Source organism: Ambystoma mexicanum, chromosome 1p, assembly GCF_040938575.1.
Source record: "Ambystoma mexicanum isolate Mex_15411 chromosome 1p, UKY_AmexF1_1, whole genome shotgun sequence".
Lineage (NCBI taxonomy): Eukaryota > Metazoa > Chordata > Amphibia > Caudata > Ambystomatidae > Ambystoma > Ambystoma mexicanum.
The window spans coordinates 404,965,859-404,991,693 of record NC_090921.1 but is presented as its reverse complement, the minus strand read 5'-3'; the positions used below and the strand labels follow the sequence as shown (position 1 = coordinate 404,991,693).

Genomic DNA, 25,835 nt, shown 5'->3' with positions numbered 1-25,835 from the left:
TGTACAGACGTATACCAACGTTTGGGTTCCTATTGCCAGGAGGTCAAGGTTTCTGTTGTCTCCCAAAGGGTACTGCACACAATCTTGCCTAACACTCTGCTGCTTGTGGCTCCCAGGCTGAGCTAATCCCGTCAGAGGAGTGGAAGCCCTTTGTCTTGTCCGCAGGACCCTCACTGGGTTACCTTGAGACTACTCACCACCAATTGCATCATATGCATTTCTACAGCATTGAGCTTTAAGGAGATGTCCTCTTTTGTTGGCATTGTAAAGTCCAGCTAGAGGCCCTTTCTGTGGCCTTGATTTCTCGAGCAGAGAATGGGACCAGCCGAATCCTATCCAGACCCTCATTTCTGCACACATGGATCCCTGGGCCTTTCTCCAATGCAACCTTCCATTTGAGCATTTTAAGCCAAATGTTCCGATTACTCTTAGGGTGTTCCTGTGCAGACTTGCATGCACTTTTGATCTCCCTTAGCTTTCCACAGACTGCATACATATATACGTAGGATGCACCGTCCTTGCATGGAGCCACCTCTTGACTCGTCTTTGGTGATGGAACCTGAACATATGAATCTTGTGTGAGGTCCCTCTGACTCCCCAGCCAGGTGGTTACTCTCCTTTTCATGTTGCAACCTTTAAGTGCATACTTTCCAATTTGTATTGTAATGACCCCACTTAATTGTTGTCCTACGTAAGCCTATGGGAGAACTTTTTGAATTGACTAAACGCTCTCCTTCAAAAGAGAAATTGCTTACTCAACTGTGGAGGAAGGGGGTTTTCTGCCAACTCTCGATGTGGAAGACGCGTGCTTGGTGTTACTGAGTTTAATCATCTGGAGGAGACATTACCATTTCAAAGCACTAACCTTTGGCCTGGAATCTGGTAAGAGGGTGTTCACCAAATGCTTGGCCCTGGTGGCAGTGCATCTACGCTGCAAGCGTTTCCACGTCTATCCTTACCTGGACGATTTGCTCATTCGGTCCTGTTCCCACGCTCTGGCAACCCAGCAAACAGCAGAGACCATCCAACTTCTGACATTGCTAGGCTTCTCGTTAAACTATCCGAATTCCTGCGTAGTGCCATCTCAGTGTTGTGTCGGGCCACTCCCTCACAAGAGAGGGGGTAGGCCATCCTGGGAAACGTCCAACAGCTGTCTGCAGCGGCCATTGGAACAGTCCGGTCAATCAAGTCCCTGCTGGCTTTGATGTTCTCCTGCATACATCTGGTCCCCTTTTGCATACTTCGGTCGAAACCTTTTCAAGAATTTCTCAATGCCAGGTGGCAGCAAGTCACGGGTCCATGGACAGACAAGTGCGCCCTCAATCGGGCATTCTGTCAAACCCTGCTATAATGGTCAGTTTGTCTAAAACCTCGCTCGGGGAGCTCCCTTTCAGAACCCTTTGTACCAGGCTACAGTCACTACAGGTGCCTCTCTGGAAGGTTGGGGCTCCCACACAGGACCTTCTCACGGCAGAGGTAACTGGCTCTTGGAAGTAAAGGTGTTGCATATAAATGACCCGTAACTGCAGGCAGTGTTCTGGACCCTCAAGTCTTTCCAGCCTCCTCTCCATGGAAACGTGGTGCAGGTCTTCGTGGCCACACAACGGAGTGCTGCGGTCCTGCATGGGATGGGAGCTTCAGCAGGTGCAAGTGTTGCGCCTCTTCAGCGAATGGGGTCTTCCTTATTACGACCTTTGTTACAGCTGCCAACTCCCTTCTCAAGCTCTGCTCATCCACCTCCAACTCTCTGAGTGTCAGCTGATTTTCCAAGCAGAGAGTAGGTGGCAGATCTCTATCTTCGGCTGGGGCCTCCCTCTGGAACTGTCGCCTTGCCTTTCTCAAACTTGAGCAGAACCACATCTGGTTCCGGAAGCATTCGTGACCTTCCTGTTAACTTCTGCTTTCTCGCTTCCTCTCCCCTGCTTCATCTCCGTCTGCTCAACGCACTGGTCATCTGGCCACCCTCTGAACTTTGGCCCAGGTCCCTGCACGTCCAGTTGCACCTCGCACTGCCTCTTGGCTCCCCCCGGCACTTGTGGTCTGTATCTTTAACCCTACAGTCCCTTCTCTCTGCACTTATGACCCACCTGTTGGCTGCATTCTGATTTACCTGCACTGAGCCACCCGCTGACTGCACTTATTGACTACCTGCACTTCGCCCTCTCCACTTCTCCCCTTCCACTTCCCTGCACTTGAGTGATATGAAGGACACAAGATTGTTGTTTTGTCCTCCCTCTGCCTCCCACTTCTTGTCTTGTCGGGCCTAGAAACACTTGTGTACAGGCACGTTCTAAATGTCATATTCTATCAGCTCTTCAAATGTCAGAAGCAGATATCCTGAGCCGAGCCTGGGGGATGCCTTCTAATCCCCACCCCCACTGGTAGGGTCCTTTTCTGTATGCTTTGCTTCCAATTCTGCTGCTACTATGTGTGATCCACACACTCAGATGTTGCCACTACAGGATGATCCTCATTGCACCAGCGTGGCCAAGGCAAATCAGGTAGTCGGAGTTTCCCCGTCTGTCAGTGGTTCTGGCCATCCAACTGCCTTTACTTTCCAACCTCCTCTCTAAAGGAGAAGGTTCAATCCTGCACCACGAGCCAACGTTGCTGAACCTCATGGCCCGACTCCTGCAGCCTTATAATTTGGATACTTCGCTGCAGTTGTAATGCAAGAAGAGCCTGGCTAAAGCCAGGGCTTCCCTCGATTATGACTTGCTACAGGCACAAATAAAAGCGCTTTGCAATGTGGTGGTGTGCTCGTAAAATCTCACCACTGCGTGTGACTGCCCCGCAGCTCTTCCGGTACCTGTTCTCACTGGCTAAGGCTGGCTTTGCCCATGCGTCTCAAGGTCCACCTGGCCGCCATATCCCCGTACACACGCCAGGCAAACTCTCCTTGTGGTCACACAGGCTTGTTAAGGAGTTAAAGGTCTCTTTAGAATATTCCTGCCGGTAAATGCTCCTGCGCCAGCGTGGGAATTGAACATAGTACTGTCTAAACTGATGGGGCCCCGGTTTGAACCAATGGATCGTGCCCCTTTAAAGTTTGTCATAGAAAACCGCCTTAATGGTGGTGTTCACCTCGGCCATGCGGGTAGAGGAGATGCAGGCCCTCTCCTCCTGTAAGCCTCCATATTTGTCCTTTCATGCCGCTAAGGTGGTTCTGTGAATTCATCCTTCCTTCATGCTGAAGATTTCCTCTGACTTTAATGTCAACGAGCCTTTGGTTCTGCCAGTTTTCTTCGTGAATCTTTCTTTGCCTGGTGAAAGGTTGTTGCATTCGCTACACGAAGAGCCTTTTTCAGCTTTTCATCAATTTTGGACCTATCGGAAGTCCCTGTCTAAGGCTTCCATCTCCAGGGGCTTTGCGGTTGAATCATGCAGTGCCATAAACTAGCCAACAGACCGGTTATAGGCTGTCCGAGAGCCCCCTCCACCATAGCCATCGCAACAATGACTGCATTTTTCTGGTATTCCCTTTCACGATTTCTGCAGGGCTTATTTATGTTAGTCTATCCACACCCTCACATGATTCTGTGTCGACAGGGATTCCAGGGAAGAGTCCCGGGTCGTCAAGCGATGCTGCGCAACCTGTTTGATGCAAGTCTGTTCCACGGCTAAGTGTATTGCTTCTGTGAGCCTTGCCACCTCCTGTGGTTGTGTATTGCAGTGTAATCCTTTTCATGAGCATGTGAATCCATGCAAGACCCCATGCTGGAGAAGGTACAAGTCACTTATCTGTAACTCTTGTTCTCTTGCATGGGTATTGCATGGATTTGCATGCAAATCTTCCCTCCTTCCCCTCTCTGGCTCTTCTTGGCTCATTCAAATACTTTATGTGCGCTACCAGATTTGAAGATGGCCACCAAGAGTGGAGCTTAGGAATAGGAGTGTCATTTGCTTGGGGCAATATGACCCAAAGGACACTGATGGGCTATAGAGTCCCAGCCTGACTATGGGGAATATTCATGTTCGTTTGATTCCATGCAAGACCCATGCTGAGGAACAAGAGTTCTGATGCTTGTTAATCTGCTTAGAATCCCATGCTGTGCATATAGTCTGACATCCAGTGGTAACCGCAGAGTATTGCATCTTGTCTTTCAGGGACCGAAAGAGGACGTCGGCATAGGCGTGTATGTAACACTATCCTTACCGTGGCGTGTAGTGTACCCAAAATCCTTCACGCGCCGAGGTCCCTCCCATTGGTTTTTCCAGCCAGATGACTGGTCGCCCTATAGCAGAGCTCTTACAGAAGAGAGATTGGGGTCGGGGTGGCCATATTTCCGGTATGCCTTTCCTCCTTTCCCCTCTTTACCCTTTTGGTCTGGTCCTCTTCCCCATTGGCTACGGAAAGGACTCCTTTTAGATTCTGTGCTAAGTGTTTGGTTAGAGATCCTTGGAAGGGCGAACACAGGATGTGCAACGCCTGTCTCCCCCTAGAGCACGATGAAAAGCAGTATGCGGCCTGCAAACTCCTTCGGCCTAAGACCCTTAAGGAGCGCTGTGTAAAGCGGTGGGCCGCGTACGGTATGTCGCGGGTGGAACCCCGTTCCCCCACCGCCACACCCGTTGAGAGTGACTGGGGCACCTCGGATGACCAAACATCCGTTGCAGATGCTATAGACCTCGAGGTGGACACATCTAGGTCCGCCACGCCCGTCCCTGACCCTTTAAGGGCGTACAAACGTATCACACTAAGAAGACAACCCCTACACTGTTTTCGACGTCTTGCGTCGAAAAAGGTGAAAATCGCCAACGGGGCCGCCGAAAATTTCGACTGTTTCCTCGGATCGCTCAGATCCAAAGCCTTCCCCGCATCCGCAGCAGCGTCTTGCGACTGGGCAATCAAAATCAAGTAAGGGCGCTACTCCAAAAACGTCATATGTTGAAGCACGGAAATCAGGCACTGCGACGGTCGCGAAGGCCACGGTAGGCCCAAAAACTACGACTAGTCGAAAAACCGACCGCTAGGCCCTCTAGCGCCGTGGAAGGTAATACACCTACCGATAGACCATCGGAGCAACTATCTCACGCCGATTCGGCGACTATTGAAGACAACATCGAGAGATTTACGGCGGCGGTGGGTCTTACCCTGGTTCCGCCTAAGATCATGGGACAAGCCTTTGAAAAATCTTCGGGTGCGGTTTGGGACCCCGATTCTCGTGATACGTATGAAGATAGCCAAGAGCCTCTTTCCGAAACCCTTACAGACTCTTTTCAGCACCGTAGGACGGAAGATGATTTTTCCACCCGTAGGTCCGCCTGGGTCCTCCAAATGGACTAGAGAGAAATTCAAAGGGTGTATTGAGCGGCTGGAGAAGATTATCAGTTTTTCTGATCATCCATCCCCGAAAAGATCTCGTGTAGAGCCTAACCTCCCATTTTTCTTCTCATTTTCAAGAAGATCCGCCTTCTGTCCCCATCCAGCAGGAAGACATTGTCCACATGGACACATATAGGGACATTTACAATGAATAAGAAGCTTAATTTCGAAGGGATTGTGTCCTCCGACGTATTCCTTATCTATGATATTTGTATCTCCAGCTTGCTGGCCTCGGAAAATTTTTTCCCAGTAGAAGGCGCTGTGCGCCGACGTCCGTCGAGTAGGTGTTCCTCGACACCCACTGTATCGACGCAGACGTCATCATGCCTATAAATGGCCACGCGCAGCGTCCGTTGCTCAGTTCCGTTTTGTAGAGTAAGGTAGTTATTGCATGAATGGTTACTGCCCTTGAAGGAGCATAAGCTGCAACCACAAGGGAAATGCGGGGATGGATGGGAGGGGCGATAAGGAATACGTCGGAGGAACATCCCATCGAAAGAACGTTACTAGGTAAGGAGTAACTTGTTCTTCGAAGGGATTGTGTCTTCCGACGTATTCCTTATCTATGATAGACTCCCATAGCAGTGGTATGTGATTGGAGGCGGGAGTAAGAGATGCCATATTACTCTTTAAGAATGAACAGAGTGTAACACAGCTTTGCCAAATCTAGTCTCTTGACTAGAGGCGGAATCCAGGCTATAAAATTTGGTAAAGGTATGTGTGGACGACCATGTGGCAGCCATGTTCCTGAAGTTTGTCCAGTGTTGAAATTCCCCATGCCATAGTTGTTTTGACCAGCACGGGCTTGCCCTCGAAAGGATCGCTGTGAGTCGTTATCCCCCCCCCACCCAACCCCCCGGAGAGGTAATGACTCTGAGCGATCCTTTCGAGGGCAAGCCTGTGCTGGTCAAAACAACTATGGCATGGGGAATTTCAACACAGGACAAACTTCAGGAAGCCCCGAATACTACCCTTCAAGGGGTCAGCGACGCGGCAAAGGCAGAGGTAGAGGCCCCAATCCCAGAGGAGCTGCTGCCTATGGTCAGAAATGACCACCAGGTCCCTTCCCATGTCACCCCGGTCGGGGGGGCGATTAACATCTTTCCTCACGGCATGGGAGGGGATAACTTAAGACCAGTGGGTCTTAAAGATGGTCGTCCACGGGTACTGCGTGGAATTCGCCCGACCTCCACAATTCAGACCACCGCGCTCATGGCGTCTTTCACCAGACCATCTGGAGATCCTGAAGCAAGAGGTGGAAGCACTGCTGGGAAAGGACGCCATAGAAGCCGACCCAATTCTTCAGGTAAACAAGGGTATTTAGTGTACTTCCTTGTGCCCAAAAAGGACCTCACCATGCGCCCTGTTCTAGACCTGCACCCAGCGAACAAGTTCATAAAACCCCAGAAGTTTCGCATGGTAACACTACAGGAGGTGATCCCATTGCTGAAACAATGGGACTACATGGCAACATTGGACATGAAAGATGCATACTTTCATATTTCAATGTTGCCAACGCACAGGAAATATCTAAAGTTCATGGTAGAGGACAGGCATTACCAATTCAAGGTACTCCCCTTCGCATCGCCACGGCCCAAGGGTGTTTACCAAGGTCCTGGCAGTGGCTGCAGTCCCAGTTTACCCTTCCCTCGACGACTAGCTCATCACGGGAGCCTCATTCAACACATGTTTTTCGAACACGCAAAAAACAGTAGATCTTCTCTTCAGTCTGGGTTTCTCAATCAATGAGAAGAAATCCTGTCTAGTCCCCAGTCAAACAAAACAATTTCTAGGCGCTCTAATTCGGACGGAAGACTGTCTCGCCTTCCCCTCCAAGGAGAGGGTTCAGAAGAGGGTCGAGAGGTGACAGTGCGCAAAGCCATGCGCTTGCTAGGAATTATGGCGTTGTGCACATACTTGGTTCCCCACGCGTGGCTGCGTCCCATGCAAGAGTGGCTCAACAGCCAGTGGTGTCAGGCCAGCGGACAATGGGAAGATCTGATAGTTGTCTCGCCAGCCCTCGTTCCCTCTCTCTGCAGTGGTGAAGAGAAAACCTCTTGAAGGGGAAGACCTTCACCACCCCTGCAGTGAAAGCCACTCTCACGACAGACGCATCTCTCGCGGGTTGGGGGGGGGGGGAGGGCATCTCACATGCTTCAGCAGACAGCGCACGGAGTGTGGTCACCTCAAGTAGCGTCCAATCATATAAACTTACTGGAGCTATTAGCGGTGTTCAAGGCATTGAAGGCCTTTCAAGTGCAACTACAAGGGAAGACTGTGCTGATTCTAACAGACAGCACTACATCCATGTATTACCTGAACAAACAGGGGGGGCACTCGCTCTCCAAGCTGTCCCAAAACATTTGGATATGGGTTCTCAAACACAAGATGTTTTTGTTGTCCCAACATGTTCCAGGGGAACTTGATCTTCTGGCAGACGTGCTCAGCAGAGATTTTCCTCTGCCCGAAGAATACGAGTGGTGTCTGCACGAAGACATTGTGTCCGTCTTCGCAGAATGGGGCTTCCCAGAGATCAACCTGTTCGCAACTCAGGAGAACGCCCAATGCCAAGACTACACCCTCAAGTACCCCCAGAACCGATCCAAGGGGAACAATCTCTGGATAACATGATCGGGGAAATTTGTCTACGCTTCACCCCTCCCCGTCTCTCCTTCTCAACAAGATAGTGCAAAAGATGCACCAGGAACGAGTTACCATGATACTGGTGGCCCCCATGTGGGCCTGCAAACCCTGGTTCACTCCCCTGATGGAAATGTCCCTCTCCCCACCAGTGAAACTACCCTGCCCGTACAACATGCTGTCTCAGAACAGGGGGGAGACCCTACACCCATGCCCACAAACTCTGAATTTAGCAGCTTGGCTCCTAGGGTCATAGAGTTTGGACACCTACAGCTCCCTCAGAGGTGCATGGACATACTCGGGGAAGCTAGGATAACAAACACATGTTATTGCTATGCCAGCAAATGGAAACGTTTTGTAATCTGGTGTAATTCCACACCCACACACATGTGCTGTACCTAACCCATCTGTTGGACACTGCGTTAGTCTTCAATTCCCTAAAGGTTCATCTAGCTGCACTGTCAGCCTACACCACATCACAACAAAGTGTTGTGGTGGAAGATGCTGGTGATTAAGGCCTTTCTGGAAGGGCTTAAGAGGATTTATCCTCACATTTCTCACCCAGCTTCTGGATGGGACCTAAATGTAGTTTTGACCAGGCTCATGGGAGCTCCCTTTGAGCCTATGCATAAAGCAAGTCTGAAGGACCTGACTTTTATAAAACGGCCTTCCTAGTAGCTATCCCTTCTATCGGAAGAGTTGGGGAACTACAGGCACTTTCTGTTCTACACCCCTTTGTTACAGTCCACAGGGATAAGTTAGTTCTGCGCGTGCACACACACCCCAGATTTGCTCCTAAATTCATATCGAAGTTCCATGTGAACCAGTCCATTGAACTGCCTACCTTTTTTCAGAATCCCACTAGCATGGCTGAAAGAAGCCTACACACACAGGATGTGCGCAGGGCAGTCATGTTCTACCTGGAAAGAACTAAACCACTGAGGAAAACAAGCCAATTTTTTAGTGGCAGCTGGTAGAGAAGGGGAATCCTATCTCTAAATCAGCTATCTCAAGGTGGATTGTCAAATGCATCACACTATGTTTCTCTCTTGCAAAGAGAAAACTGCCTTCAAGCCTAGAACACATTCTACTTGAGGCACTGGGGCATCCATAGAATTCATTGCAAATGTTCCCCTCGAGTCCATTTGCAAAGCGGCAACCTGGAGTTCTGTAAACACCTTTACAAAACACTATTGCCTAGACTCATTCTAGATCTGATTCCCAGGTGGGACAAGTAGTACTAAGACATCTTTTCACTACTGTTCCTGCTCACAACCCACCTCCAACTCCGGGTACTGCTCGCTAGTCTATGCACAGCATGTGATTCTAAGCAGATTAACAAGCATCAGAAGACGTGCATTACTCACCGGAATAGCATTTCTGATGATTGTATCTGCTTAGAATCACATGCACCTTCCCTACCTCCCCGCTCGGGTGGAAGGAACATAGACGTTTTACTACTTTCTCTCCTTTATGTACTCACTCACTATAGCCTTGGGCTCCCTCATGGCAGAAAAAATACACTCGGAGGGACCTCGGCGCGTGAGGGTTTTTGGGTACACTACACGTCACGATAGGGATAGTGTTACAGACACGCCTATGCTGACGTCCCCTTTCGGTCCCCGAAAGATGAGATGCAATACTTCACGGTTACCACTGGATGTTGGAATATATGCACAGCATGCGAATCTAAGCAGATACAATCATCAGAAATGCTATTACGGTGAGTAATGCATGTCTTATAGGTAACTAACTTGTACCATAATTGCCTCTGAGACCTGCATCATGGAGCTGGTGGTAGTCCTAGCACCCATGGTCGGTCCATTGTCAACCACGCGCATGTGACTGTGCTATAGCAACTCCTTAGACGGCCCCTTTCTTTCTTTCTTCTTCACCACTCCTGCCTTTGCCAACCAACAGAGGAGGAAAGCAATGCGTTTGCACTTCCACAGATATGTTCAGACCCCATTTATCTTACTGCATATTAAGACTGTTCTTGCCATGACTAAAATGCTTGACTCTGCCAAGCCCTCTTACTTCTGTTCTCTCAGTGATTTCACCTTCACCGTCTTTTCATGACCCTCCAGTCGATGCTCTCATCTCTACCCCTCACAAAAACACTCCTTGGCCTCACTGCCGATGACTGTGCCTCCTACTAATCCAAAATCGTCAATTTGTAACCAGTCTACTGTACTTCATAACTCCTAACCCCACCTCTTCCTGTTGCTCCTAACATTTGTTCTCTTTCATGTCCTCACTGATTGTCCTATCAAGCCCCTCTTTTGTCAACCTTTTGTGCGCTCATATTGATCTCTTTGCACCAAAGAGATAGTTCTTGCACAAGTCGCCTCCTGCCACCCCTCCTTCCTCTTCAGTCTATATCCCAAGAGGCATCTTCTCAGTCTGCGATAAAATAGCCACAGCCATGTGCATAGTAATGAAACACATAGCATATCCCACTCTCCCTCTTTCAACACGGGTCTCTCTCCATCTCCAGCACACAGTTTCTTGAGCAAGTTGCTGTTACTACCTTAGCTGCTTTAAGGTGTACTCTCACTATGTAACCCTTTACAATCGGTATTTGAGTAAGCCAGGGGTCTCCACCATGTGGCTGTCTAGACGTTTTGGACTAAGACTCGTATGATACCTCATCATTGACTATGCTGTTTTGGTGTGAAAGGATTTGTAGTCCAAAATATCTTGAGCGCCAAAGGATACAGGCATCCATTGACAGCAAAAAACCTTCCTCCATCCTCCTTCTACTGGATTTCTCGAAGGCATTTGAGTCTGGAGCTGAAGTGGTCTGCCTACCCACCCCAATATAACCGCCCCCCCCCCCCTATCCCCCCAACCGCCTGTGTAAATTCCCTAGTTGCTTGGCTTCAACAACATTCTATTTGACTGGACAGCCTCCCCTCTCTCCATCTTCTAGAACGTTGAACACCTTCATCTCCACACCTTTTCAAGTGGGCTTTACCAAGGATCAGTCCTGGGCCCATTCCTCTTAACCCTCTGCACCTCCTTCCCTTGTGATATACTCTCATCCTTTGACTTTCTCCATTTTCTCTTTGCTGAGGATACCATAATCTGTTTCCTGTTACCTCCTTCATCCCTGCTTTCTCGGAGGCCATCACTAGCTCTCTCACTGACATCCGTCACTTGTTAGCTCTAGTATGCCAGATGGCAAACGCCTCTAGGATGAAAGTGCACTTTCTCTCAACCTCCAATGCTAACACCACTCTGCCATCACTTTCTTCCCTGACGACTTCATCACCCCTGGTGCTCAATCATGGGCTCCTCTTTGATAGAGACCTGAAACTCTACTGTTTCGTGTTACAACTTTAGCCAGAAGAACGTTATCAACATAAGGAAGATCCACTTGCACCTCATTCAACACTTAGTAACAAAAACTGTTATTTAGCCTGGTGCTTAGAAAGCTATACTACTGCTGGAGCCTGCTCCTTCGTCTCATCCTTTACTCCCCTTAACAAAGTTCTCAACTTTGCTTCAACCGCCCTCTACAACCTATCCAGGACGTTTCCCACCTCTTACCAAAACCACGCTAGTTGGTTCTCCATTCAAAAGTGTTCCTACCTTAAGTTGCCACGCATTGTCTTAAATCAATTGATAATGATAATGATAATTTAGCATTTGTATAGTGCTACGAACCCTCAGGTATCTGAGCGCTGGTTATTACCCACGGTGTATGGTGCTCAGTTATCGACCGCGGAAGGATGAAAGGCTGAGTTTGGCCCTGCCGGCATTCGAACCTGCGTCAGCAGGCTCTGCACAGATGTCTAAGGCGAGCGCTCAGCTTGCTGTGCTATCGGACCGGCTAATTGATAGTTTGGGGTGGGTGCACAGTGTTTGATGCTAAACTGCATTTTAAAACATTTCACTGGTCTAGGTAGTTTCAGATCTTTTCCCCATCTTGGATGTGTCAATATGCTTGGGGCGCTATAATTGCTGTACCAGCAACATGATTTGTCTGCATATAGACCATCTATTTCACTTTATACTTGAATAATAGCAATGGTATTGGACAACTTAATCACTTTTTTTTCCTACTACTGATTGCACGTGTCCTTCCTGAACTCTGCACGCACACATCTTGTTGTGTATGCACTTGGACTTATAGATTCAGTACGTGAAAAGTAATGACCTGCATGTTTGTTTTGTGTGCCATCTAATATGGTGTTGTACTATCTATCTTTTTGCTAGTACTGTGCAAGCAGAGTCCGGATCTGGATACAAATGTGCTGATGCAGCCAGTACCCCCACCAGTGGTGCTGCCACCTGTAGCCATTCTCCCTGCCACAAGTGCTGGCTCCATGGAGGAGCTCATCCAGCAAAGCCAGTGGACTCTCCAGCAACAGGAGCAGCAATTACAGGCAGCCAAACAGGTAGATTATTTATCACATCGAAACAAACCACACATAGCTCTGACCAACTGCACATGGCGGATACCAACCGAAAAACACACCTTCTCTCTGCGACAGAATTGAAGCTGCCGACAATACCTCACAACTCTCTTGCTCATGCTCCCGCTCGGTCCTACTAACTTACCCCTCCCCTTAGCTGTACAGATATTATTGAGCACCAAGAAACCATACAGGTGGCAACAGTGCACGGTATAAGAATCTTTAACATAACACCCTAATGCCTGACACCTTTGAGTTTGGTTTTCAGTAAGACAGTGAATTTCAGTCTATAGTACTAGTAGAAAGGTTATACGCTTTCCCCTACATGCTTGGGTGGCGAATGAGGACTGTAGGATTGGCAGAGTCCAGCAGCTATTCATTTTAATGGCCACACTCTATTTTACCATTTTAACAGAAAGGATAATGTTGTTCAAGAATGGTGGTGTCCATTTTGTTTAAATTATCTATAGTCCGAGTACAAGAAAAGCCTACCCACAACTAGGCTACATGGTCTCCCTCAATTCCACCTGACTTTCCTATTGGAAATCAAGGTAGTGCAACTATGGCTAAACTTTCAGGCGAGGCAGAAGGGTGGTTAAAGATACAGTAATACACACAAAAGCATTCAGCAAGGGAATGTCCACACAATATATTAGTGAAAATATATTTTTATGTGCAGGACAAAATGGCACCAGAATTACTTTACTTCTAAAGTAGAAGGTAATGACCCTGCCAAATTAGCATCCCTGTTCAGGGGCATCCAGGCTTACCAAGTGGGATTTGAATGTTGTAAATACAAATTATAAAGGAAATGCATTTCTTCCATTGCATTCCATGCCTATGGCTTAAGTACTCATGGTTTTGGAAAAGCTAAACGTGAGGTTAGTTCTCCAGCTGCAGGGAGTCTGGTTTGGCAGTAACAATGGTGATGCAAGCAGAGAGGGCTCCTATTCAGGAAGAACTTTATCAGAGGTGATGCAAGCCTGGAGAAAAACCATGACCTGATGCTGGAGTATGTGCTGCTGTCCAGTAGCAATGCGATGCAGCCGGTGGCTTCTCAGTGCAGGTCTCCTTAGCCTGGTGTTCCTTTGTCCCAAGCATCATTTATGTTGTCTTTTGCAAAAGTAAGCCTCTATTTTACCTGCTTCCAGCTGTTGGTCTGGCTGCGCGAAGAAAAGCAGTAACGTGTCTTCTGGGAACAGTGGGGTCATAGTGGTACCTTTTGGCCACCCCACTGTGTGCAGAATAAGTTCTGTAAACCTGAGCAGCAAAGATTGGTGAAACAGTGCATGAATACCAAAAAGGCCAGGGTGCAAGCTCTACAGACAGCTTAGGACACTAAATCGAACACTATTGTCTTTTGTCTCTTCTGCTTTTCTTGAGGTGGGATCAACAAACCCCTGCAATACAGACTTTCGTGTCTGTTTTTCTTAAGTCAAAGGTATAATCGGGCCTCGAATAATTCCCTCGTCTGCTCACATGGGTGGGTACTGCAACCGCCATTTTAATGTTGGAGGATTGCAGTTTGACATTTTAGCATCGCTTGTTTGCCATAGATTCCCTGTAGGTGACGCCTGCCAAAAGAGACCTATCTGTGTAGTGACTGTGTGGGAGATATCTTCTGCTGAACGGTCCTGATCCGGTGATGTGTGTAGTAGCTGCAGCCCTTAATATGGAACGTTTGCAAATGATGTGCGAGTGCTGCTACACAGTACACAGAAAACCTGATTTCCTTGGCCGTCAAATGGCGCCAACGTGGTACCTTTTATGTACCTGATAACTTTTTAAACCAACTTAACTTTGCACGTACACTATAAGACCTAATGGAAAGCATGGTTGACTACCAGGTCAAAATTAGCTTAAGGCCAACTTGGAATCATTATGAGCCTAAAAAGGAGATGCATTTGACGGCCATTTATAGAGGGTTCACGCTCACTTTAACACCCACGCTCTTTCTTTGCCACAACTAACTTTACCTTACGCACCGTACACATGACCAAGACGCTATTATTCACACAGTAGATTTTGCGAGAATACATAGTACAAAGTTGAAACTACCATCCCCTGATATGAACTTGCTCAGTAGTCTTCCTTGCACGTCAGGATATTTTGTGTGAGGGGCAGGCATCTGATATACTAGACCCCTCTTTCCTCTCGCTGGTCTATGGGCTGATATGCCCACCTGTGATGTGGGATGACTCGGAACAGGATTTTAATAGTGGGTGTGATGAACATGGTTGCAGGGGGGGAAGCGTGTACAAGAGGGTGGAAACATTAGATACTCTGAACACACAGGGTGAACTGTCAGGCAGACGTCAGCAATAATAAAAACAACTTCAGGTCTGGGTGCTGTGAGGTGTATTTATAGCTGAGGCTTGGACTGTTACGTCATGTATAGTTTTATATGGCATTTATAACGCGCTATACACATGTTTCAAGGCAAGGGAGGGGAAACGGAGGGAAGACGGACAGCAATTCTACTAGGCCAGGCGACATTGAGATTGCGCAAGTGCAGGGGAGGGGGGCAAGTGGAGGGGGCAGTGTAGTACATAGGATAACAGTAAAATAAAGACCATAAATAAAAGTGCGGCCAGCTGGCTGCAAGTGCAAGTGCAGACATCAGGGGGCAAGTGCTATTAGGCGCTGTAGGAATACAGAAACAGTCCCTGAGTGCAAGGGATGCCAGGGGGGGGGCAGTGCAGGTGTGCAAATGGCGTGGAGGGGACCTAGGCCCGAGATCAGAGGGCAGCCAGGTAAACAGTGCAGTTTCAGATTCAGCCAGGAGCTCAGCAGAGGAGAGGAGGAGAGAAAGCAGAAGCAAAGAGGAAGGTCTTGAGGTGCTTCCGGAGATGGTTCTCCTCAAGTTTTAGAGACACAGGGAGGCTGTTCCAGGGGGAGCCCCCAGCCGAAGATCTACCACCAACTCGCTGCTTGGAGAAGCACCTGACCCTGAGGGAGTTGGAGGCGGATGAGCAAAGGAAGATATTCAGGAAAAAGAGAGTTGAAGGTATTGAGGTCCCAGTCTCCAGAAGGCCTTGTGGACAATGCAGAGGATTTTGAACTTAATTCTCGCCGCCACTGGTAACCAGTGCAGAGATTTCAGTCCTGGAGAGATGCGATCCCTGGGCTTGAGGACAAGGACAAGTCTTGCAGTCCTGTTTTGGATGAGTTGCAGAGGGCGGAGAGTAGAGGCAGGCAGGCAGGCAGGCAGATTTAGAAAGAAGCTGTTGCAGTAGTCCAGCCTTGAAAGAACCAGAGTTCTGGAGACTGAGCTTCTGGGGGAAGGAGAGGAAAGGAAGAATACCTCTGAGGAGGTGCAGCTGGTAGTGTGACTTCTTAGAGGAGAGGAGGTGGGGAGAGAAGGAAAGTTTGGAGTCGGCAATGACCCTGAAGTTTTTAGCCTCACAGGTGGGAACAGGAAGAGCACCAAGAGAGGCCGTCCAGAGAGTGACAGGAAAGGAGGGAGCAGGTGTGCCGATGAGGAGAATCTCAGTCTTACTGGCATTAAGGCAGAGATCATTGGCGGTACACCACGAGGCTAATGGTGTTGAAATATAGGCTGTTTGGCAACAGGCGATTGATTTCTCATCTTATGACTGTCTTTGTACACAGACACATCTAGTTTGGAGAAAGTAGAGGGGAAACGCCAAAACCTTGAATGGTTTCCATTTTCCATCCCACTGGAGTTGTAACCCACAGTAGGTTACAATCGGAAAAACAGGAATGATATTAGAGGAATGTTTTTTGTTCAGGACCACATGCTACAGCTGCAACTAACCATTCTTAATGTAGGCGGAGTGCTTGCAGAGTGTGCAGCACCAAGGACTGAGGCATTTTGCTGTTTGGAAGAGTCTGTTGGGTGTGTGAAACTGTAATAGCAAGCTTTACACTCCCCGCGAACCAGGAAGCACAGCCTACAGCCCATTCAATGGAAGACAACGTGGATCTGGGCCCACAGCAAAGAACCCAGAGTAAGGTACATGCAAGTCCGATACCTAAAGTTGTGCCTTGTAACTGTGAAAGCTTGCGCGAAGTTGGAATGAGAGCATGTGGAAAGACTGCTAAAAATTGCAAAGTGAACACTGCCTCGAGCTGTATGCGAAAAATGCTACATTTGGCACTTGCCGCCTGCTCTCTCCCGCCCCTCTTGGGTAAAAGACCTTACCGATAACGAGGTCATGGAGCCCTTTGAAAAACGAGTTGCAACTGCTGAGGCAGAGTCTCCTCCCTCCCCTTTCACGCCAGCGCTGAGACAGATGGAAGAGTCATCCGTCCAGATTTTGAGAGGGTCGGGAGTCGGAAAGCCGTGTATTGTAACAGAGTTGAGCCCCACTGAACCTGAAAATTAAAAAGTGACTCTTGCATTAGCAACGCAACAGAAATACTTCAACCGAAATTGGGAGCATGCGAACGGGTAAATTCAAAGAATCCCGAAATCGCCCCCCAGGTCATCTTAAAATCCTCTGTAGTGAAAGAAACAATACACCTCAGCAGTCCGGTGGGCTGAGCACTCCATCACCACATAATGTCAAATTGAAAGGAAATGACAACCCAAAAGGGAAACGTGCAGATTGCTTTCCCAAGAAAAGAAATTACTCCACTTCAGACCTAAGCACCTTAAGATGGCACTTAAAACCTCGAGAAGCAAAAAAAGATGCGCCATGTGAAAACAGACTAGGACACACTGGAAGGGAAATGTTCTCATCAGGGAAATCGTGTGGAGTCTGAGAAATTACAGATGAGGACCTACTGACGGTTGTAGCTAACTCATTTGTAGAACCGCCAACATCCTTCCTGCCAGCACTATCAGAAAGATCAGAACCTGTAGATGACTGTCCTACAATTCCGCCGGCACTTCTACTTAAAGTTTAGCAGAAATGTTGAGTGACACAGAGCCTACGAAAGACAGCAATGAAACAAGAGACCGAAATATTACCAATTTATCCTGAAACAGTGACAGAAAAGACTTGGACCACAAGTGGATACTCATAAAGAAAGAAAGAAAACTAGCCCCATCTGCACTTCAATCTGAGCCTTACCCGCAGAGTCTCAAGACTAGTGAAAAGGGCATCTATAACGTGAATGCAGGGTGCATAGAAAGTCTGGCACCCAAAGAAAATGACCACAATACGAGTGAATCGAGAAATAGGCTCAAGAGGGATGAAACCGGAGAACAAACTATCCCTAAAAGTACTAATAAGAGCGCTATTAGAATGAAAATTGAAAACTGATTGGGTATTCTAGAATCCACCACAATCCTTGTTTTATTTATACTGCGCACCAGACCCGAGGGTATCCAGGCGGAAAGACAGGTTACAAAGTTACAATGTACAGTACAAAAACAGTGTGAGGTACAGTTGAAGGTAGTGAAAGGCAGAATAGTCAGAGCATATGTTACAAAATGTGTGTTGTCAAATACATGGTCAAAAAATGACAGTACAAGTGAGGTTCAGTTGGGTAGTAATGGCGGTCAGCAGGTGACCAGTGCATAAGTTTATAAGGTATAGGTAGCATATGTTGCAGTATATAGGATTCCAGTTACATGGTCAAAAGTAACTGTATTACAGTTCTAAGGTAGTTATGAACAGTGTGCCTGGGAGAGGGGCACTCTGTGTGCAGCAAAAGGGCGGTGAAGGTATGAAGGGTGAGCTAGAGTTAGTGATCATTTTCTTTATACCAGTTGATAATGTTAAGTCTAAAATTTGCGTAAGTTTGGTCCGCCCTTATGGAAGGGGGAAGGGAGTTCCAGATTTGGGCGGCTTTGACAGGGAAACTGTTGCAGCCAATTTTGGTCGTCTTGAAGGAGGGGACTATCGGGCAGTTAGTGTAGGCAGCTCTGGTGGGTCAGAGTAGTTTTTCTGTTGATTCTATCTGACATGTAACAAGGTGCTGCCTTGTTGAGGCACTTGAATGTTAGCGAGGCGGTTTTTAGTCTAATATTTTTATCAATGGTAGAAGCCAGTTGTACTGCCGCCTTAACGCAGAGATATGGTCATTTTTGGCCATTTCTAGCGCTGCTCTCAAGGCATTATTTTGCAGTGTTTGAACCTTGATCAAAGACTCAATGCCCCTGACTAAGGAAACAACACACAGAATGATCTTGTGATCAAATTGGGGTAAAATCGGTGCCCATTCCTTCTTTTAACAAAAAGAATAAATCACGAAATGGCTCAAGAAGTAGTGATTCTGAATGAACCGACACTACCTGTTCAATTTCACCTTCCGACTTGTGACATAGAAAAGTTTGTTTGAGCACGAAAATAACGAAAATAAGATCAACGTCCCAAGAGATAACGATGCCAATCAAGATTGGGAAAAAAATCTTCACACTTCTGTGATCTCTGCAGTAACCATAACTCTTGCTCCATACCTAAAGTTGTATGAGTCACGGTGCGATAACTATAAGGATCATTCAGCGTTAATCGTACTGATGAACTCAAAAATAATCGCCACAGAAAATGTTATCAATGCAATGAGAGGAAAAAAAGGACGAGAAAGAGTTAGATGGAGTCATATTGAAATCATTAGTAGACTCGCTCCACGATGCAAAAGCCGATTTTAAAATAATGTTTCTAGAAGGAATGCGAGAGATTGTCACATGGTCAAAGACAGACCCAACAAGGAATATGGACATAACGACCTTGCCATCTAAGGATGGAGGAGTAGACGTGATTTTAAATCCTGTACTAATAGATACTGAAGAATTATCTAGAGCAATCAAGGTAACCGGTACGCTGCACGTCACTAAGGGATAGTGTTACAGACACGCCTTGTCGACGTCCCCTTTTCGACTACGAAAAACAAAATTCAATACTCCGCAGTGACCACTGGATGTCGGACTATGCACAGCATGTGAATTTAAGCAGCTACAACCATCAGAAATGCTTTTATCGTAAGTAATGCATTGCCATTCCATCCATGAACAATCCTTGTATAACTGTGCTTGCGATCCCTCCCAACACAGTTGGTTTTAGCCATCCTTCATTACCTGTCCCCTCACAAGTTGTGGTAAGAGCCTTGATCATACTGGCGAAATTTGCCCCATACCAGACAAACGATGGCCAAACTAACGCAACCCCTTTTTCGATCTTCAAACATACCACTAGCCTCAATAACTGCCGGAACTTAAAAGAAAAAACAAACCAAATGCAAAAAGCCAAAAACATAAAAAATGGGTAAACACAAAAACCTGCAGTTAAAGGAAAATAAAAAGGAATTGAAGAGAAGGTTAACACTCAAGAAGAGTCCTGCTCCCAAACCTGCACGCAATTCTATCAAAAACAGAAGCTGCCTGAAAAGCGTCTCTGTAGAGACTCCACCTCAGGATAGTCTGAATATGAGCGTTATGGATCTGTTGGACCTATCAATTTATGAAGACGATACTGACTCACCCAAAGAACTACAGAGCAGAGTGGTACTAATTACTCCAACAAAAGAAAGTGAGGATGACTATGCAAAATCAGAAGATGCTGCCCAAAGAGTTCCTAGATTTCGCACTCTAAGTGAAAGAAGAAAAACTGGTGAGATTTAACGACTCGAGAGAAGACTATATAGTCTCCAGAGAGATCAAGAAAGTCAGTTGTAGAGAACCCAAATGTGGTAAAATTCAAGATGAACAATAATTCAAAAATCACGCCTCACACCGTTTTGGTGGAAACATACTAAAATCGAGGAGAGGGGTGAATTCAAAAGAAGAATGAAGAAAGATTGCATAATCCTTGAAAGGATTCAAAAGGTTAATGACGGACTGATCTTAAATCGGTCAAACTTGATGATCCTTCTGTATACTACACTGGCTACCACTAAAACAACGAATAAAGTTCAAGGCCATGTGCATCACACACAGAGCAATACACAAACAAGGTGCAGAATTCCTAAGCGACAAACTACGCCTACACCAACCGACAAGAACACTAAGATCAAGCACGACATACGCCTGGAACCAAAACCCTACAACAGAAAAAAACTCTGAGGATCGTCCTTCTCTCACCAGGCACCCAAAACCTGGAATGACCTACCTAAGAATATATGGAATACAACAAACCACCTAGCATTCAGGAAACTCCTCAAATCATGGCTCTTCAAAGCGTAACCACAGCGGAGACGCACCAGAATGCCCAGACATTAAAACAATGAGGACAATAACTCCAACCTCGACCACTCTCAAATTGGACAAACACAACCACTCGACAGAGCATAAGACATCATGGAAAATAGCCACAGAGGAAGGCTGCAGAGACTGACCACATACCTAGACCCAGACGAAATCCCCAAGTAACTCTCCCACTCGTACGTACCGGACGAACATATCCAGACCGGCAGACGCATCTGGATGGATGTTGGCCTGCGTCGCATCTGGATAGGATTGATTGAAGGACAACATGCCCACGCCCAGAAAACGTGAATGCTAACATATGGCACACCTAGAATTGTGAACACCGGCCTGCGTGGCGCTCAGATGGAGTTGTGAATGTTAGCATGCCCACACCTGGACGGGTCCCTAGACACTAGCCTGCGCTGCATCTGGATGGGGGTGTGAGGGTTGGCATGACCACACCTGGATGGAGTCCTAATCATTGGCCAGCGGCACGTCTAGATGGGAATATGAAGGGCCAACAGGTGTCGCACTCAGAAAGAACTACGAATGTTAGCATGGTAAAGGTCAGGTAACCCACTAACCAATATAAGATACAACTCTGCATACTTATCTAACTCAAAAACACACACAACCATCTCTCGCACAAGCAGCACGTACTTCACAACACTGCAACACTTAAGCCGGAACAACAGCACACGCAGACTGACTCCAATACCCGCACCAAAGCTCCGCACCCGGTGTATACTGAGTTGAAGCTGCCAACAGAACACCACTCCTCTCACTATCCTACTCCCTTCTTCACCTTACTAACCCATCCCACCTTTATCGTTTACAGATCCGCCTGGGGACCAATTCTGTTGGTGACGGTGCGCGGTACAAATACCTTTTAACATTTAACATATTCCAAAACTACGAGTTATTACACTTAAGGCTATAAAAGTAGTCAGTTTTCCGGATGAAAACATAAACAACAGAGTCAAACTTGCCATGAATTAACCAATTTCAGTAACGACTGTGCTGGAAGCAAATGATGACTTTCAATCGTTGGGGTTTGACTTTGAAACCACCGAACCCTGGAAAAGTGGTGTGCAGATCCGATGGCAAGTCCACCGCAAATGGACCCCGTAAGGACGAAATGGAGTAGACAAGACTACTTTCGGAACAAAGAAATCCTATTGAGATCCTCTCGGTTTGAAGGAGCTTGCAAGACTCCTGAGGAAGATCATCTTTTGAAAACTGCCAATGGAGCCCCAAAAAGGAGTGACCTGGTGAAGTATGCAAAGATAGAAAAACATGCTCTCCAGCAGATGAAAGTAACCATTCAATGCAAAAAATACAAGAGTGTAGATTCTGATGCGGCATCCGGTAAAAGCGGAAAAGATAGCAAGCTGTCTTGGGATTGGTTAGCAAGATCACTCGCATCGAACACTCGGAACTAGAGCCAGAAGGCAAAAACAACTTGAAAATTGGAAAGTTGCGAGTTGGAACACCCAGGGTTTCGGACACTTATTTAACGAGATGCTCCCTATCCTCCTTGTAGTTGATCTGTCTACAAGAGATGTGGTTAAAAGGCTCGCCGCTTCTTGACGGATATACTGCCCATCTCAATCCGGCGAGAGGAAGGCCAAAGGCAGACCATCATTAGGATTATTAATTCTAATTAAAAACACTAAATCTGAACCCCTATGTTCAGGTGATCAAGATTCGAAACAATTATAATACAAGATCAGTTTAGGATATACTAATTGGGAACCTTCACTGGAACCCAGAAGGAAAAGAAGATTCTGTTTTCATTGAATTTGTAACCGACGTGATTGATAAAAACCTAGTAGAATAGCCAAATCTTAAAGTAATCATCTGTGGAGACCTGAATGCAAATTGTTTGAAAGAAAAGGCCTCCAAAAAGAACTTCAACTTAAATAAGAAAAACCAAAGAGGTGCTGAATCCATGGAAGAAAGAACTGAGACCTGCATCCCTCATTTAGTGAACGGAACATCGATGGTGACTTTCCACCACCTCTTACGTGGTACAATGGAAGTAGCAAAGCAACCCTAGACTACTGCTTCCTATCTGGAAATCTGTTATCAGAGGTATCAAGAATGGAAGTTATAAGGACCCCCCACAGTGATCATGATCCTTTGATCATGATACTCAAAAGACCATACATCAGACCCCAAAAGACACGGAACTACAGAGCAGAAGTTGAGGGAGGCCTAAATTGACTACGAATAAAACCTGCTGAAGTCCATAAAATAACAAAAGATTTAAATGAGTTATTGAAAAAAGAGCAGACTCAGACGAATATAGCTGTACTCTAATGGCATTCAGGGAGATAAAAAATGGAACAATGAAATCAAAATGTAATCACTTGCATATCTTTAATAAAGATATAATAATCCAAAAACGCTATTAAGTAAAGACCGTGGAATGAGCCTGGGTGAAGGTAAGCTTTTAATGGAAGTGAAATCGCAAATAAGAATACTAAGGGAAATCTTGCTAGCCTTGACTGCCTGGCCTGAAATGCTAGCAGAAAATATGGCAAAAATACACATACCAGGAATTGGAGGTAATATAAACAGGCATATTGCCACTTCTCCTATGGAATTACAATCTGCCTCTGCACCTCATGTGCCTACGCAAAGGACTGACTTGGAGAAGTAACTTAGTGTTATTGTATTACCTGCTACTCAGTATTGACACTACGGACTTACAACTACTGACTGTGGTTAATGCGCCTATCAAAGTTGCTGAAATATTTAACACCAAGATATAAAAAAAGAGAAAAAAAAATAGGCAAAAACAGGCACGCGTTCAAAAGGCATTGAATTTGTCCTCCCGCAAGTTCTTGAGAGATTGTAATTTACGCGATCTGGAACTGGTGAATCCTGTAAGAGAAGACGCATTAGACAAGGGTTGGGTCAGCTGAGTTTTCACACGGGAGCAATGTGGAGAAAGGGGGTAAAATGGTGGTTGACTCAATGGAAAATCCATGCACAAGTAATCAACTGAAGGCCATTCCAAGCTCAAAGCTAGTAATGGGCAGAGGAAATGATCAGAATTTGCCTTGTTATTCTGAGGCAGTGACTAAACCATCGGATGTTCTGAAAAATAAAATAGTTACAAATAGAATTGATACCAACTTAAAAAACCTAGAACTTGGCATGCTTGATATTTTTGATCTATTTAAAAACCCGGATGCCCCCATGCGGATAAAGATACCACCAAGGGATATGAATGCAGACAATGGGTCCCCTGTTGAGGAGTCATGTAAGGACAAAAATAAATGTGACGAGGTAATGGGTCAGGTTTATGAAGGGCGGGATGAGAAGAATCATACAGATTGTGTAAACAAAGGTGGCAAGGCCAGAGTTCAGGTGTGTACAGACAGAGGGGTACCCTTGAGTACTGAGACCCTTCTGAGCATCCTGGAATGTATGGAGGCTCCTACAAACTCCCAACCTGTGATAAATATTAATCCTACCTCACCTGTTAAGCTTGACCCAGATATGATGAGACTCCCATTGACTGATGATTATGTACAAAACCTTATAAAGGGCATACTTACGCAGAAAGATGGAAAGAGGTCTGTTAAAGAAAGTACAATGATTGGAAATCACATTCCTTTTGATACTAGTGCTCTTGAACCAGAGAAAAGATCTTGCTTGGGTACAAATCATGAATCTAGAGGGAAGTTGGGTGTGAATGTTTTGAATGAGGATGAAGTGAGGGAATGGCCAAATTCCCAGTATGATATTAACGAGAACAGATTTTATGATCCTACACAGCATTGGAAGAACAAGGGGGGGAAAAAACAATTGTAATTCCAATCAAAAACTCCGTTGGCCACATTGGCCTAATGAACCAAGTTTAATCTTATATTATGTATTCAATGACGGTTATTCTCCCACTCTTAACAGACCATACATACTCAGTCTGTTTCGTGACATACCAGATTTAGAACTCATTTCCTCTGCTGACTTGCAACTGGTTGATTATATCCACCCACATAGGCTTGATTTTTTACGTTTGGTGATTGCGTTGCCAATTGTTACGTGCTTTGATTCTAAAGGAAGCCGGGTCTTTGCAGAAGAAGGGCTTTGATACTTACGAGTTTAGGGATCAGCGAGCAAATGGGATTGAAAGTAGCCATGAGCACTTATCCCGAAATGTCTCCCAACTGGATAAGGGCGAGGAACCTAAACAGGGTTGTGGTGAGGTTATGTCTATAAAAGAAATGAAAGAATGGAGATCCCTGGCGTTATCTCTTAAGGATTCCCTGGATCAACTAAAGAATTTGGGTAAGCCCCTTTAGCGATGAGGATGCTTTCAAATTGGTGACCTGGAACTCTAGAGGGCATACTCACTTAGCTTTAAATAAGAAAGTATGTAAGTCACTAGAGAATTTTGATTTCGTGGTGTTACAGGAATCCTAGGCTCATGGACCTTTGTTATGGGATGGTTATGTTGTCCGTTGTATGTTTAGCATACAAGGTCAAAGAGGGCGCCCTAAAGGTGGTTTGGTGCTTGCATACCGTAATAATCAAAATATATATTTATGTTAACTGAGAAACATCTGTACACCTCTTGTATGGTTGCTACTTTTCAAATCGCAACCAGGAATGGGACTAGTCACTTAATGGTGATAAATGTTTATTGGAACAATGTTGACTTTTGGCATGCTTGAAAAATTGTTTACTGAGCTGAATAGATTGATAGAGGAATGGCTCATCTCCACACCTGAGGGTTTGATCATTTTGGCAGGGGATATGAATGCTGACTGCAATTTATCTAGCAGTGAGATAGACTGGTGTTTGATAGGTCCAGCTACCAAAGGTATGAGAATAGGCTGTAAACGACATAGAGGTGCTCTACGTTGTAGTTTTGCGAAATCATGGGGGTCTGATACGGTTGTTCAATGATAAACCCACTTGCAAAGCACGTGGTGAGGCATCTACCATTGATTATATTTTTGCTAGTGAGCATTTGATTGAAAGTGATACGAATATGATTGTGCAATTTAATGCGGCTAGTGATCATGCAATGATTTCAGTCGATCTGAATCTAAAGAAATAAAACAATTATAGAAATGTATACTGTGCACAAACGGTTGTTAATGTTAAGGGTTCCAGGATAAAATGGAATCCCGTAAAAACAGACAAATTCAATAACCTCATGTTGCATGATTTTGAGAATAGATCCCTGGAATCAAAAAAGGAAATATACTTAGTGAATTTGACAAGCTATTGGGATCGAAACTAGCAGGGTTTGAGCAACCCGTACCTGGAATAGCTTCCCATAAAGGTTTTCATAAACATACCTTTGATCTTGATGTGAAGCTTCATAGAGCCC

The 25,835-nt window shown here is 46.1% G+C and overlaps 1 protein-coding gene across 5 annotated transcripts in view; it reads left to right on the top strand.

Annotated features, from left to right (window-relative positions):
• Nucleotides 1-25,835, top strand: part of CHERP (calcium homeostasis endoplasmic reticulum protein) — a 1,035,077-nt gene that overhangs the window by 67,177 nt on the left and 942,065 nt on the right. For all 5 annotated transcript variants that reach the window (XM_069649195.1, XM_069649194.1, XM_069649192.1 and 2 more), the window contains exon 3: nt 12,188-12,369. In XM_069649195.1, coding sequence (XP_069505296.1) covers nt 12,188-12,369 — 182 coding nt within the window. The remainder of the gene's footprint in view (nt 1-12,187; nt 12,370-25,835) is intronic.